The following is a 15,776-nucleotide window of genomic DNA, read 5'->3' on the forward strand; positions in this document are numbered from 1 at the left end:
ACCTCTCTCCCTCCTACAGCTGAGTCGGGAAACCACACCCTGCTGCCATAATTAATAAAAGGGAAATTACAATAAAAATGAATAGACTTGCCGCTCACTTCATCATGTACCCTGATCCTACCATCCAAATGTCACAGCAGATATCAAGGCACAGACCAGGGAACGTTTATCCAATCTTCTATTGTCCAGTTTTGATAACTCAATCGTAGCCTCAGATCACTCGTCAGCGGTGCCCACTGCGGACTTCTGCTGCAGCCCATCTGCTTGAAGGTTCAACGAGATGCTTTTCTGCATACCTTGGTTGGAAGGAGAGTCTATTTGAGTTACAGTCGCCTTCCTATCATCACCCTGACCTCTGGCATCAAGGACTTTTGGTCCACACAAATGCTGCTCACTGGATATTTCTTTTGTTTCAGACCTTGTCTCTCACACAATCAATTTGGAGTCCCTTAAATCAGAGTCTTCATTTCCCACACCTTCAAAGAAAAACACAGTCACATTTGGCAAAAATCTATTAAGTATTTATTGTAAGTTGTTACATTTAGATTTCTTTCTCTAGCAGCACGATTTAAATTACAGATATTCAAGGGCAGTTACCATAAGTTGGAGTTTTCTTTTAATGCAAGATGTCATTGTGTAAACAAAGACAGAGACAGAACCGTAGATCAAAGTGTACCAAGACTGAGCACCGTGTAAACATGATGCTTAAAGGCTGATGAACAACATTTTTTTGTGTCTTTTCAGATTAAAAAGAAAAACAATGACAGAAAAACTTCTGACTGGAATAAATTAACAGCAACAGTAAAGATAAAATTAAAATAATAGCAAGCTTCTTTTGTGAGTGAGTTGTACAATTTTACTGGGAGCTGACCTGGTTGCTTGCAGTCCACATCAGTCACATCTCAAAAGGTTCAGTGCCCGTTATATTATGGTTTTGTTGGTTACATGTTGGGTAGCTGGATTACATGTGAATGATTCAGAAGTGACACAAACCCACAACAGCAACATGAAAAGAAAGCTCATGAAATGCGTTTCATCAGGATCTTTTTATATTCCAACAATTCTTTTCACCCCGTTCCACTAAAGTGGAAGGTAGATTATTATTTTGGCACATTTCATCCACCACAGAGACATACTCATTCTGTACTTAGTTGGACATTTGCAGTTCGAGTTTCCCTCTTTTTATTTATTTAATTGAATTCCACAAAGCTCTATATTTTTTTAGGCTGTTTATTCGTAAAGAAACTGTGTGACGTTCAGCAAATAGGCTTATTTTCTTTTCTTGATGAGAGTAAAACAGGGACTGCAAGAATGAAACTGGAGCCTGCTGCTATTACAAAAAAAAGAAAAAAATGGTTTTATGTGAGGTTTATTTCTAGCTTATGGTTCAGTCACTCTAGAGGAAAAATTAACATGGCAAAAATAAAACTAAACCAATGGTCCCCTGGTGAATACACTGAATATTTTGCAATTGGTTGGAGACTGATTGCAAGTGGTTGCAGCACCCACTTTCAAGTATGAGGCAATTTCACAGGTTGCCTATTGGGGAGCGGCCTCTCATCCACCAGGCAACCCATTTCACCTGCAGAAAACATGGCATAAAGCAAGACGCGAGGGCATTGAAAATAAAGAAATACCAGCAGTCAACTCAGGCTGACTAGAGTCACTCTGGTTTGCTAATAAATTGGCATCTAATTTATAAATACACGCAGACGGTACCAAAACGGCACACGGTTGCAATAATCTTGGTCATGCCTCAGTCTCCAACCCCGTTTTTCCCTAGTGTGACTGCAGCATTAATAACCTCAGGTCAGGCTTGCAGTTTCTTCCCATCTTCCCAAATAAATCTCACCAAAAAAAGTACACAAGTATATATCATCCGTTTTCCTTTTGACACTCCTCCCTGCAATTTTCTTTAAACCTAGTTTGTTTGTTTTTAAACTGGATGCAAATATTTTGTCTGTCTTGTTCCATCATGCAAAAAAAATGCCAGTACAAGCATGACTGAATATCTCTCACAAAGTCTAAACTCCCTAATACTTTTTAATTTTCTCTCTTTCTTGGACTACAGATTTAAATCACTGTGTGCCACAAGACTTGAGTCCCTCCAGTGCTATTTTACAACATGAGGTTGGGTTTAAACTAGAAGATATAAAAGTCTTTACATGCTACAGTTAAGAACTGACAATCAGTTTCCTCTGATAAATTTCAAAGTCATACATACAAGCAGTCATCTTGAAGACTGGAGACAGTGAGATGCTTTCTATTGTCTTAAGACTTCACCCTTAAACTGGCTACTATTCTCATCTCTGCATTTCAATTCTGAAAAGGGAGGTCACATCTGTTTAGTGCGGCAGGATGAGGCTCCAAATTTAATATACATCTCACCCCAGACCACCTTCTGGACCATTAGTGACCACAAAGATTAAATTTCACCTGTCAAAATAAAGCAATCAGGATCTCGCTCAAGAGACGTGTCAAGCAACCAGTGAAAAACAGCGAAAAGTTGAGCCTGACTCTGGATTAAAAAGCACTGTCCTGGTAAATCTCTCTTCAAATCATGCATGTGGAAATAACTGACCATATCTGTTACTACAAAGATGTTCATTTAATCATTCGGGTAATTCATGAGACACTCAAACAAGAATTAAGTACCCATAACCATCAATATTATAGTCAAACATACTAGAAGAAAAATATGAACCTCTCAAAAGAGTTTCTCATATTTTTAATTGTCTGCATACTGCAGTACTTGAATACATACTCATACAGTATCGTTTATAGCAAATAACTGAATTATTTCATTTATTTAGCACAAAGCATGCTGAATAGAAAAAAATGTCACTTTTCTAATCGCCTAAAGTGACGGTAAAATTCTTTTTTTCATTTTCACCTGCAGATAATTTCTCGATGACCGTGATCTATCTACAAAGGCATGACATAAAGCAAGAGGCTTAGGCATCTAAATCAATAAAGAGAGAAGTGATTGCCTAAAACTGTTGAGAACCAACTTCGAGCAGTACCCGCACGGACAAAATCTCTTTCCGAGAGTAGCACAAACACCTCCAGAAGAGGTACAAAACAGACAATATGAGGGAGGAATTAAACATCAGTGCAATTTTTTGCTGTAAAATTGGCCCGTCTCTCCACTAACGGCTAATAACAGAGTTTTATATGTGATGTCACAAAGAGAGAAAGCGTAAGCCTGACAGGGGGAGAGTGAGACAGACAAGAAAACAAGATCTTGAGGTCTGTTGTGAAGCATAAAGAGGCACCAAATCCAACTGAGGGAACACACAAAACCGACATCAATTAATAAACCTTTCTTTAGCCATGATGCACTGTGGAAAGAAGGAAAACACACACACACACACACACACACACACCATCAACCATCCTACTGTCACTTCCATTTCAGTTAAGGAGCTAAATTTTCCTGACAAAAAAAAAAAAAAGTTAAAAAATAATTTAGATCTGAATCAAACCTCAACTGAACATTAAAAGTGGCTCATTAGAGCTGAATAAATGGTCCCGTAAGTAACTTATAACTGACTAGTCTATCGTTTTGCCTTAGTGGAGTGTTTAACAAACACAAAGCCCACTTCTGCTCCACATCGATGCTACTGTATAAACACAGTGATAGTCTGACTGGATGTGGCTACAAAAAGAACAGTAAGTTGAAGAATAGAAAAATAAGTTGCTGTTGCCACAGTGTTGCCACTCATTTCATCATATAATTCACAACATTCGTGGAGAGTCTACTGACAAACAACAAAGATAATCACAATAAAATATGGAATACTTCATGGTGAGCGGGGTTTATTTGAATGGTTAGAGTGAATTACTGCGACTTGCGTGTGGACAGTGCACACTTCAAAGGCAGATACTGTCATTGACTCGGCTAGCTTGTTTCCATGTTTGCGCCAGCTCCAAAGCCCTTATAAAGTGAGACTATGTAACTTTTGAATGAGTCAATAACACGGTCTCACTCTTAGAGATAAAACAATTATATTCATAAGCAGTAAAACAAACTCTTTCCACTCAGTATACTCAAAGTTTGGATGTAACTAAGACTCCTGTCACACAGGCGTAGAGACCAGTTGGAGACCACTTGGCAACCATCAGTCACAGTGGAAAAAGGAGCAGTTTCAAACCAGGTGTGAGAGGATTCTGGATGTTGCTTGCCATCTCTGAAACTGATAGCAAAGTAGTATACGATGAGTAGATTGCTACAGTTGCCCTAAGTTTGCGTGACACTGACTTGTCTGCGTTTGCCGACTACTCGCCAAGAGGTTTTAAAACTGTAAAGAGTGCAACGCCTTCAAAGTAAAAGCTGCACCTTTTGAAACGTGTTGCTTCAGCCATAGATCGTATACAACACAGATGTAGCTCCTGTATGTCTTGAAAGACATACAGGCCAGCAACTGCTCACCAATTGATCAGTTTTTTTTTTCTACAGCGATCAGTTTGCCAAGCGTTCACCGAGCAGTCTTTAGGCCTCTGTGACAAAGTGGCTAATGTTAGCTATTGCTAACGAACTTGCTGTGCGACTGACATTACTGAGTGTGTTTGCTAACTCTATGACTTGTGCTACTTCTAAACAACATTTTGTTTTAACCCTGAAGTTGTAGTAGGCAGAAATATGGATTTTTTTTTTAAAAAAAAAAAGAAAAAAGAAAAAGAAAGGGGGGGGGGGGGTTGACAAAACAATTACAGAATAAAAAAAGAAAAAAGAAAAATCATCCCTCCTCCTGCCACTCTCCCCTCTCTCTTTCAAGCCCCACTAACAGGTCGAGCATAGGAATATGGTTGTATGTCACTCCCCTTCTGGTTTCACATTCCCCAACGTTAAGTCTCTGGCTTAGCCCATTGTACCACCTTATCCGCTGTTCTTCATCCTCGTCTTGTACTACTCACCCAATCTGGTCAGAAGTGGGAGAAGTTTGCCTTTAAGTCTTTTTGTAGTAGCACTTTGATATTGTTTCCGGTTACTGTTTAGTTGAGTAGTCGAGTAGATTTTAATTCATTAGATTTTAGTTAAAGCACTAAAGGAAAGCTCTCCCGTGTGTGATTTGGTCTGTAAGGACCTGTAGTTGATCAAAATTCTTTATCACAGGCATCACAAGCCCAGAGGAGATGCAGGAGTGAAGTTCTTTTTCAGATCATAAAAACTACGGATATATTTTTCTTTAAACACTTACTGCTGTTTAAACACCTGCCTACCCCTACTTTGGCAACAAAAGGTTTTTCCTACCAAAAGTTACATAGTCTTAGGCTTTAAAAATGATAAGGACAAATCCTTGGTGGTCCCCTGTTTACCCCACTGTCTAATAACATGCTACTGTCAGGGTAACATGTTTGTCACAGAAAGTCATGATTTGGTTGATCTTTAAATAAATAAAATTTATTCCTTCAGTCAGGTAATACTGCACAGGGTCAGCTACAAGTCTTGTAGCCTGAGAGTAATGACAGTTTTATGACAGTCAAGTTGAATTCCAGTCATCTAGGTTACCAAGACTCCAGCACACAGCCACATAATGTCAGACAACACATTTATTTGTTTTCATCAAGGTTTCTTGTTTTTTTTTTTTTTATCATCACGAAGGCATATACTATTTACTCTGTATATTATTTGTTTTGTATGTATGTATATGTATAAACAAAAATAAGCGTACATTTTTGCTGAATAAGAAGAATATCAGCAAAGGGCAATGTAAACCATGGTCCATCTAAAACAGGTGAAAGGTGCATTAGCTCACCCTTTCCCAACTCACCCACAGTAACAGATTTGCATAGGCAAAAATGGGATTAGCCCTTAGACAGTGGATTCCTGAATTCTTTATAGAGATGCAAAATCTAGTTCAGCTCAACACAAGTTCAAAACAAACACACATACAAACAAACAAACAGAAATATGTTGACTAGGCCAAACTCTCTTTAACCCCTCTGGTCATATACATAGTCATTTTCTGTGCACATTTTTGTTTACAGTGTTAGGCTTCAAGTAGATCTAAAAACAACTTTTACATTGACAACTAGATGTGAAATAAATTAACCAACATGAGAGGTAGTGAAAAGCCTACAGAGACGTTTGTTTTCTTTTTTATACAAAGAAAAAAAAAAAACATGTCAGTAAGGCCAAAGCTTCGCAAACCTCCTCCATCCCGTTAGGACACTTCAGCTCTAGCTCGCAACCTTTATTTAATATTTTTCTTTATATATTTTTTACTCAATAAAACCATAGCCACATTTTAAAGACCCTCTCACTTGGAATCCATGGAAATTTAAAGACAAAAATCTAAACTTAGCGATGACAACTATATCACTTCACATCATCGTCATTGCTTGCAAAATCCACATTTAAAACGCAGGTATTAAAAATAAACAACTGTGTACTTCTCCCCGCTGTGTAAAAGTCACAATAAATTACGAGGAATGGACGCGAGCAGAAAACCTGGGTTTCTACCGTGTCTGTCCTCCTTGTAAAACGCTCCCAGTTTTAAACTCCAGCTTGCCCGTTAGCCCTGGGCAGAGACTCGCGCCAGCTTCAAACCTGCTGGCTGTTAGCTTCCCACAGTTACGAGTATTTAATAAGGTACACACATCTCACAATTTATAAATGTAAACTTGTTTTGATTGCACCATGATTTCAATATCTGGTTGTTGGTGAAACATTCTCATGTTACTTATATAGACTCTGAAAAAAACCTGCAAAAAAACAAGGAAATGTAGTTCTAGTGTGCAGAAGAGGGATGTGTCTGCATGAGAGCTTTATGAGTTAAAAAGTTCCAGAGTTGTCCAAATACAAATGTCTAAAATGCTTTCACTTTGTGAAAAGGTAAAACTGTTCCAAGGAGTGAGAGTGAAAGCTGATCTTGCGGTATCAGAATTGGTAAATTACTCTGTATTCCTCTGTTTCTGGTCAACTGGGCGCATGCATGCAGAACTCTTCATTAAAGCAGCCAAGCAATATCAGTTCAAGCCCTTATGGATATTCACATAGCCTGAATGTGAGTACTATATTGCCAAAGGTTAAACAAGAGTATATTTTTAATAAGGAACACTGAAAAACTGTGGCGTGGTTATTAGTTTCAACCTGTCTTCCTGACCATTATTCACAGCAGACAGCTTTTGTACTACTGTGACATCCTGTCTGTTTCTTTTGTTGAAATAAGTCTGGAGGAAACATCAAAATCCCAGGCTCCTGCAAAGGATTTTTTTTGTATTCATTCGTTTCCTTATTTAGTTTCTCCAACAAAACCTGAAGTTGCAGTTTAGAAACAGTGGCAACAAACAAAAACTTTATATCCTGAAAGGTGTTTATTAATTAACTTTCCGACAAGTGAGACAGAGCCTCAAATTGACATCCAATTGCATTTCAAAGGCCTGCTAGGCGTCGTGCAACATCCGCTCTTATAATTAATCTAGACCAAGCTTGGCACATGAATGTTAGGTAGTTAAAGGAGCCAGAAACATGGATGCCGACATTAATCAGTGAGGAGTGGCACCGTTTCATTGACACTCTAAGATGTGGCACTACTCACCCAAACAAGCCAGGAGGTCAGCTACCTATCGAGTGCTGAATACACTCAGAGGCTCAGTTAATTACAAAAAAAAAAAAAAAAAAAAAAAAAAAAAAAAAAAAAAGCATATACAGCACTCATGCACTGTCTATTGTACATCCACATGTTCATGTGGATGCACATGTTCATGTTCAAATGTTTACATCATTAAAAGAAAAAATCATTTCATGTATTAAAAATGTTAATGGGAGGTTTGGCACAACCGCTTAAACTCTCCTCTTTTTTTCTCTGGTAAATGTGTCACTGTACCATAAACACACGGCCGTTACCGTAGCATGCTGTCAAAGTCTGATTAGAAAAACAAACCAGAGTGTGCGCGAGGGCTGGCAGTGGAGTAGAAAATTAGCATGGCTAGCACAAGCATGCTAACTGCTTGACTACAGCATGCTGAAACCTAGACGGCTAGTTGAAAAGGCGAGTGTGTAGCATGACTATGCAAGCTTCTTTTACTAGCCCCGTGTGCAAGCGTTGTTATTACCAACCCTCTTCACTAGCTCTGGTATGAAGAAACAAGCGTCTTGAACAGGCAGTAGCTAACTGAAGGACCACCACACGGCAGAAGGACCAAGGCTCCACAGCCTAGCGACCAGTACTGACGTCATCACGGCATCTCTGACATCGTGTTTGGGACCTGGTTCGGCGTAACTGCTTATAACAGGCATCCAATCTCCGGTTTTTAGCCACAACTAAAGCTAAAGCCTTACAGACAAAAGCCAGGGTTTGATAACCTTTTACATTACACCCGCGCCTGCAATTTCTGCTACTGTTCTTAAAGCAGAAGCGGCTTTCTATAATGCTCAAAAATTCACTGTAAAAACACTACAAGGTAAGCCCTCTTTTTCTGCTCAAGAATTAAAAAAATTTAGATGATTATTTATTTGGATTCAATGTATTTTTTCGTCTGTTTGTTTTTCTCCAGCTGTGTTTTTTCCCCTAGACTGGGCACCTGTGCTTGTCAGGCCTTGATGGTCTGAACTGGAGGGAGGAGGAGGAGGAGGGAGGGAAACGAGGGTAAAAAAAAAAAAAAAAAAAAAAAAGGGAGGTAGGGATTGGTGGACAAACTGTGGTTGCTTTCCAGAAAACCTGCAGCAGCACTTGTGCTGCCTTTTCCTGCATGTAAAGGCATTGTGATTTTCTCAGTGGAGAGATTTTTTTGTCTAAAGTTCATGAGTAATAATAATAGATGTAGCTGCCCAACCACAATTCTAGCCCTTCTCCCAGTTAACGAATCCTAAAGAAGGAAAGTGCTTGGATGGACGGATGGATTGGATGGACAGGTGGATAAATGGTAGGTGCTGCACGTGCTGCAGACACCTTCAAATCTCCTCAATAAAAATACTGCAGTAAGCCTAAAGATGTCAGAAGTTTACTTTTTCCCATCACTGGACACAGACAGCCAAACAGAGATACAGTCCTCCCCGCCCCCCTTAAATACCTCTTAATATTCAAAAACAGTTGCAGTCCGCGGCTTATATCATCAAGCGATCATAGTGAGAGAGAGTTGCATGCAGAGCCAGTGTGTCTACTGGTTAAAAGGGCAAGAAATGCCCTAAATCCCACCGACAGATAGATGTCATGTTTGGACAGTGAAGGAATGAAGAGCAAAATTAAATGAAAGACATCTGAGGAATGGGACAGACTTGAAAAAACTAAAAAGTTGTTAAAAATAATGAGTAAAGACAGAGAATATCACTAAGTAAGGGTAAAAAGCATGAGGTCTAAAATATTACAGTACAGGAACAGTGGGCTTGTCCTTTTTGTCTCTCTCTCTCGCACTCTGTTCCCACCTCCTAAGGAGTCTTTGTCCACAGTTAACCAACAGCGGGTCACTAGGTTGGCCATCTCAACTGATAGCTGATACGTGGGTTGGCCAGTCAACCATAACGAAAAGCACAAATTGCTAGCAAAACAATCACTGGCCAGCATTAATGGTCTAAAACTGACCAATAACCACCAGCAAAGGCTGACCCACCTCCAGCGGAGAACTGGATATAAATTGCTTAAAAAATATAAATAAAAAAAACTAACAACCAGCTATCTTGGATGTCACTCGGCCATTTCAACCAAAAAAGAGGGAGAGGTTTTTCCAAACCCGACTTCTGGCACCATAGTAGTATTTGAAGTTTAAGTAGTAGTCTTGTTGGCATTTGATGGCGATGATGGAGGCTGGAGGAGACTAGGTGTCGAGGCAGGTGCGCCTCCTGCTGGCCAGGAGGTCTCTGTAAACAGAGGAGTTGAGGAAACGGGGGAAGGAGTCCCGGTGCATCAGGGTGTAGATCTGGAGTTGGGCCTCCTCGTACATCAGGTTGCTCGGCTCCGCCAGGCTCTGGTTTATTCCTTCTCTGACCCGTGAGTCCAGACTCACCTCGGGTAAGGAGAACAAAATTAAGTAGAAGTGATGATCTGTGGTTTGTTGGGACAGGAAATGTGCTAAGGACTTCAACTTCTGCATTGAATCATGCACCACCCCAGAAAGGTAACCATAATGTTGCGACAGACTGCAACCACTACAATCAGTCTGGTTGGTAGAAATAACATAAACAACATACAGAGTTGTGTTAAATTATAGTATTTACATCAAACAAAAATGAAGTAGAGATACAAACACAACAACCAGCATGCTGCTAGCAGGTTTTTAAATGACAACGATTAAAGTTGTCACTCAAGATTAAGAAAATGCATAGACCCCTGTTAAATAAAGTGACTAGGTTCTCTGACTTTACTGTATAAAGACCAATCAGGCTTCTGAGTGTAGTCATACCACAAAGGGCCTTTCTGAGGCATTACAAACCTACCAATTTGAGTAAATGTAAAGTCAGTAAGCAAATAAGCACAAATAACCTGATTAAGCAGAACATCAAATCCAATGATAGATACGGACGTTACCAGAATGGATTCAGTACATTTTAATACCACAACTCTAAAAAATGTGATTGTACTTGCTTTGTTTTTTGGTACCATCAGTACCGTAGCCATGACATGGATTAGTTACTCATCTGCAATAGTCTCGTTTTTTTTTCTTCTCCCCCCCCCCCCCCCCCCACACACACACACACACACACACACACACACACACACACAGCACTGCTGCAGACAGGGTAGTACACAGCCCCGCCCCTCACTAGCAGCTGAACAGATGAACAGCAGCACAACAAATGTGACTAGGCATCTTAAAGACTAACACCCCAGTCTTTATGAAGAATTTTGTGTTGTCATCAGCGTAACTGGTAACATTAGTTGTCTGTTAAGCTATGAAGCAGACAGGAAATGAAGCAGACATAAGTCTGCAACTAGAAGCTGTGGCACCCTACCTTACCAACTCTGATAAGCAAGGAAATATGGTGCCAAGTCACCAGAAGCCACAGGAAATAAACAGATGAATACATTTGCACGAACCAGTAATGATCTAATTATTATTATTATCATCATTTTTTTAAATAAAAAATGCTTAATTTTGTGATTTTTTTTCCTAAGTGGCATCAGAAATAGAATTTTTCAGGGTGCTGGTGCCCAGTTTAAAATTTTAGTAATGTGAAACCCCAGCTAATAGATTAATTAAATGACACTGAGGAATGGCTAGAGGAACACCGATGTGCAGAATGTGCCAGCACTAGCCTATTCCACAGAGGCTTCACTCCTAAAGCACAGTAACCAACGGATCCTCTGCCAGAGTTACTGTTCCAGACACCACAGTATACCTGCAGAGCTCCCATATCCATGTGTAAAGACCATTTTTTGTTTTTCTTTTGCAAATGAGGAATCAATCCAACTTAAAACTATAGTTGTAAATCACATTAGCACATGTCTGCATAGTAAATCAGAAATAAGAAACCACTGCCATGAACTGTGTTTACAGTTTTAGTTCAGTGACTTCTCATGGCCACATTTTTAAATTAGTGATGAACCCTACACGAAGTCTAGCTATGGCTGATGGGAAATAAAGTAGTAGCTAAATGGAAAATTTATCTTGGGAATAGTAAAGTGGTCACACTTATTCCTGATAGCGACATGCATTCCTTGGAAATTGCCCTAACACAACTAGTGGAACGAGAAAAAAAGGAAAGCATCGGCAGTTTCATTAGGATTAATTACTGGAGACTACCAAAGCAATCCATACATGGGTTTCATAAATCAGGACTAAAGATGACCCTGAGGAAACAGGTTTGCCATTTAGTGCAAGGTCTTGATTTAAAGTGTTTCGGTTGCGTTCCTGTGGTGGCTCACCTCTTTGGGTGATAATATGGACACATAATCTTCATATATGATCCTGGCCTTCTCATCAACCGCTGTGGGATCCGTCTCCTTTTTCAGCTCTTCACAGGCCAACCAGAAAAGCAGGTTGTCCTCGCTGTACTCAGAACGCAGGAACTGCCTGAAAACCTCCCGGCCCTCCAGCGAGCGCAGCATCATCTCAAAGCTCCGTGCCCACGACAACACCTCCTCTAGGCTAGGGCGTCTACAGTAAAAAAAAAAAGAAAAAAGACACACTTGTGTTAGATTGATAGAGACACACAAATGGGAGAATAGATAGCTGAACTCACTGTTCTTCAGTAGCTTCAATACTGTCCATCTTGGTGCAGGTCTGCCGTTCACTCCTCTCCATTCTGTCTTCATTCCTGGATCAAAGGAAGAAAGTATTATACTTGCCAAAATAAAAGCCTCAATATATGCCTATTAAAATGAGCATATTTCTTTAATATTTATGTATACACTTAGGGTCGTAACATTAAATTGACTGTGATAAACATGTCAGTGTTTTCTCTACCCCTGGATGGATTGGAGAAGGGAAAATCAATAATTCATGAATAATTTGTCATTTACATAATTTATGTGCCCTTTAATGGAGCAGAGGAGACACGTGAAGCTAATACAACATTACCTAAGTTGACTGCAAGTTATTAGATTACTGTTACTGTAATAAAAGCTTCCCAATAGGAACTAATCATCTGCTGCTGATAGCCAGGAAGCTAGTCCTACAATAGCAAAAAAAAAAAAAAAAATGATAACATTGTTTATTCAGGTCAAACTTGTCTAATATTATAATTAAAAGTGTTCATAGGGATCATTATGCTTAAAAAATGATTTCACTTTCACCAGCATGCTACAGAACAACAACAAAACTAAACTGAAACTGCAGGAAGGAAAGGCTCAGGTCGTGAGCCTTTCTCCTCCTTTTTTGGCTTTTCCCTTTAGGGGTCACCATAGCAGATCATCTGCCTCCATCTTCCTCTGTCCCACCAGCACCTCCTTCACTACATCCATGAATCTTTTCTGTAGTGCTCCTCCAACCAAGAAACGCCATCTTCAAAATCCTTTGTCCAGTCTATCTACCTAACCAAAGCACTGCTTCACTTCTTCCGCATTCTCTTCTTTACATCCAACCAACTTGATTTCTCCTCTCATAAAGGATCTTAAGAGTTAGCCAACAACATAAGCGTAGGAGACGCTGGAGTCAAATTTACTCGGTCAGCTACATAGAGCCAGATTTATTTGTAATCCTCTGTCTATTGTTCCATGGGTACACCAGCTGTCAAATAAACCAAAGCGCAGTGCTAAACCTGGGAATTGCTTCATAATGCACAGCATCAGGAGGCAAATAAATGGCAGCTAGAGGCTTATATCAATTATATCTAAACTGACAGCATGCTCCAGTAACTGTCAGCAAGCACAGCCGCTTTGGGTTAATAAACACTTGATATATTTTTGTGTCCCAGCATCTCACGCTGTCTAAACCGTCCTCTCAGTACAGCCCCAACCTTCACTCTCTACACATATCGTTTAAAATAGCAAAGAGCTACAAACAGTGCTGTATGAAAAGTGTATCTGCATGAGTCTGAAACTATTAAAAAGGAAACGGTTATGTGGGCTGTGTTTACTGTATGCCTTACTGTTCAGCGGTTGGGTAGACTTTCCTGCAGGCCTACATTTAAGTAAATTTGCACTGTGCAGTAGCACTGTGCAGAGGAGTGTAGATAAGAGAGATATGTGGTATAAATTTAGGAGCAGGACTTAGTAATAGCAGATAAAAAATTAAATAAAAAAAAAAAAAAAAAAAGATTACCCCACCGGTCAGGACTCATGGACAAAAAGGCAGTAACACATTTAAAGATATCTCGTGTGTCAACTGAAATTTCTGCTTTCCACTACGATTACTGCAAGCTGCAGTTTTATACCATGAAGTCTCAAATGCATAACAGTGGCTTGGCAGACATTTTCTACTTCCTGCTTCTCACTAAGACACCACCTTGATAAAACCTGATAAAATGAAAGCAGCTCTGCTCTCTCAGCTGTTAATTTGTACTCTGTTAAAACAATAAAGCATCAGTTAAGGTCTTTATGCAAACACTCACGGTAGCCTCTGTGTCTATCGTAGCTCAGTCACACTTGCTGAGTCCACAATGCAACACACACTGAGCTGTCTATTTTTGTCCACACCATGGAGGATCTTTCCTTCCTCTTGCAGTCTCTTGTCAAAGTCCCCATTGTGCAGAAGTAATGGGCTAAGCTAGCCTCAGCCCCCTGGCGCCCTCACAATACTGCTAAATATACAGGCTGTTCCTCACAGCTGTTTTGCATGTGATGTGTGGTTGGAAATAGAAGGCACCCCTACCAGAATAGGGCCTTGTGTGAGGGTGGATGAGGAGGGGTTAAAGGGTAAGAGGTTGGGAGAAAATAAAAAGAAAATTAATACTTTCATACACCCCGATCCTCTAAAACGGCACAAGAGATTTCACAAACTCACACACGCCTCTACTTCTCGACTTGGCACGACTGCAAAAAAAGTGACACAGAGAGCAATATGTGCTTTACAAGCAGCTCGTATACTACTCTCAGCAGTGTCACACAGGCTGGACTAACGATCCCCGCCGGCCTCGACACTAAAATAAATAAACATATAGGGTTCTGAGGACAAATTTCCAGGCTCATTCTGGAGATCTGATATGAGCGTCTGACTGAAAAACACACAGTAGAGTCACAGTCCACAGGCTGCCACCACTTCAGATGAAGTGGTGTGAAAAAAGCAGCACATTCACCATTCACTGCCTGAAAACAATGTTTCATTCACTCCCCTCTCGCAGCAAGACTGGAGCCACAGCAAAGCAGCTATAGGAGCTGCGTACCAGCACCTGGCTTTGGTGCCTTGCTCGTGGGCAACATGGTACAGGAGGTTTTATTCTCTAAGGTGAAATCTGTATGTGACAGGATGCTGACTATTTTCTTTTTGGTTGTGTTGGATTCTGGTCCTTCAATCTGGGACAAATGCACATCATCACTGTTTTTTAAACTTAATGTTTAAAATAAATAAATAATAATGAAAAAAAAAAATCACCAACCTTTACCAAAGTTGACCTTTTAATTTTACAATCACACAACACTAAAAATTGACATTTTGGGAGAGAGATTTTTAGCCTTTTTGCATTTTTTTTTGTTTGTCAAGCCACTGACTAATACTTCCAGCTCTAATATTAATTATAGCTGAGCCACAATTGACCTGAACTTTTGAAACTGATACTCGGCTGAACTCAGCGACTCCCTGGAAACTCTGCTGGTTCCCCGAAATATCAAAACATATTTTTAACCTGTCTGTTTGTGCTCAGATTTTGGTGTAAGACATAGACAATTTAGAAATGGTGACAGATGACAGGTCCGAGCTTTAAAAAATGCTCTCTAGCATTTATGTAAAGTCAAAATAATAGTTCTACTCTACTCTTCTACTCTCAACAAGAAAACAAACACACGCAAATCCCCAAATCTTGAGGTGTTTCTTCAGAGTTCATCGTGCACTTTGACGTAGCAGTCACAGCTTTCCTTCATTCCCCTGAAGCTAAAACAGTGAAAACTGTGTCAGTGTCCTGGCTATCCTTGTGTGTAACATCTGCACTGCTTTGTTAAAAATAATACAAATGATTTTCGTTTATGACTCATCTCCTTTTAACGGCGAGACAGAATGTCAACCAAAAACCCAGAAAACCAAACACATTTCATAAAAGTCAACTGCTTGTGTCATTATTATTATTAAATTTCCCACTCGTGGGATTAATAAAGGTATCTTATCTTATCCTTCATGTAAGATCTTGCCTTATGGGTATGGATGATCATGAGGAAGTAGATCAGCCCAAAACTACATGGGAGTAGCTTGTTAATGATCTGAAGGCAGTAAGCAACACCACTGATAACACACTATGCCGTAAT

The 15,776-nt window shown here is 39.8% G+C and overlaps 1 protein-coding gene across 3 annotated transcripts in view; it reads right to left on the reverse strand.

The window, feature by feature from the left end:
- Nucleotides 1–505: 505 nt before the first annotated feature.
- rgs17 (regulator of G protein signaling 17) overlaps nt 506–15,776 on the reverse strand; it is a 28,257-nt gene continuing 12,986 nt past the window's right edge. For all 3 annotated transcript variants that reach the window (XM_004551447.3, XM_004551446.3, XM_014409960.3), the window contains 3 exons: nt 12,125–12,199; nt 11,808–12,039; nt 506–9,948 (listed from right to left, as the gene is read on the reverse strand). In XM_004551447.3, the coding sequence (XP_004551504.1) occupies nt 9,760–9,948; nt 11,808–12,039; nt 12,125–12,199 (496 nt within the window). In that variant the 3' untranslated portion in view covers nt 506–9,759. The remainder of the gene's footprint in view (nt 9,949–11,807; nt 12,040–12,124; nt 12,200–15,776) is intronic.

This window comes from Maylandia zebra, linkage group LG13 (genome assembly GCF_041146795.1).
Source record: "Maylandia zebra isolate NMK-2024a linkage group LG13, Mzebra_GT3a, whole genome shotgun sequence".
NCBI lineage: Eukaryota > Metazoa > Chordata > Actinopteri > Cichliformes > Cichlidae > Maylandia > Maylandia zebra.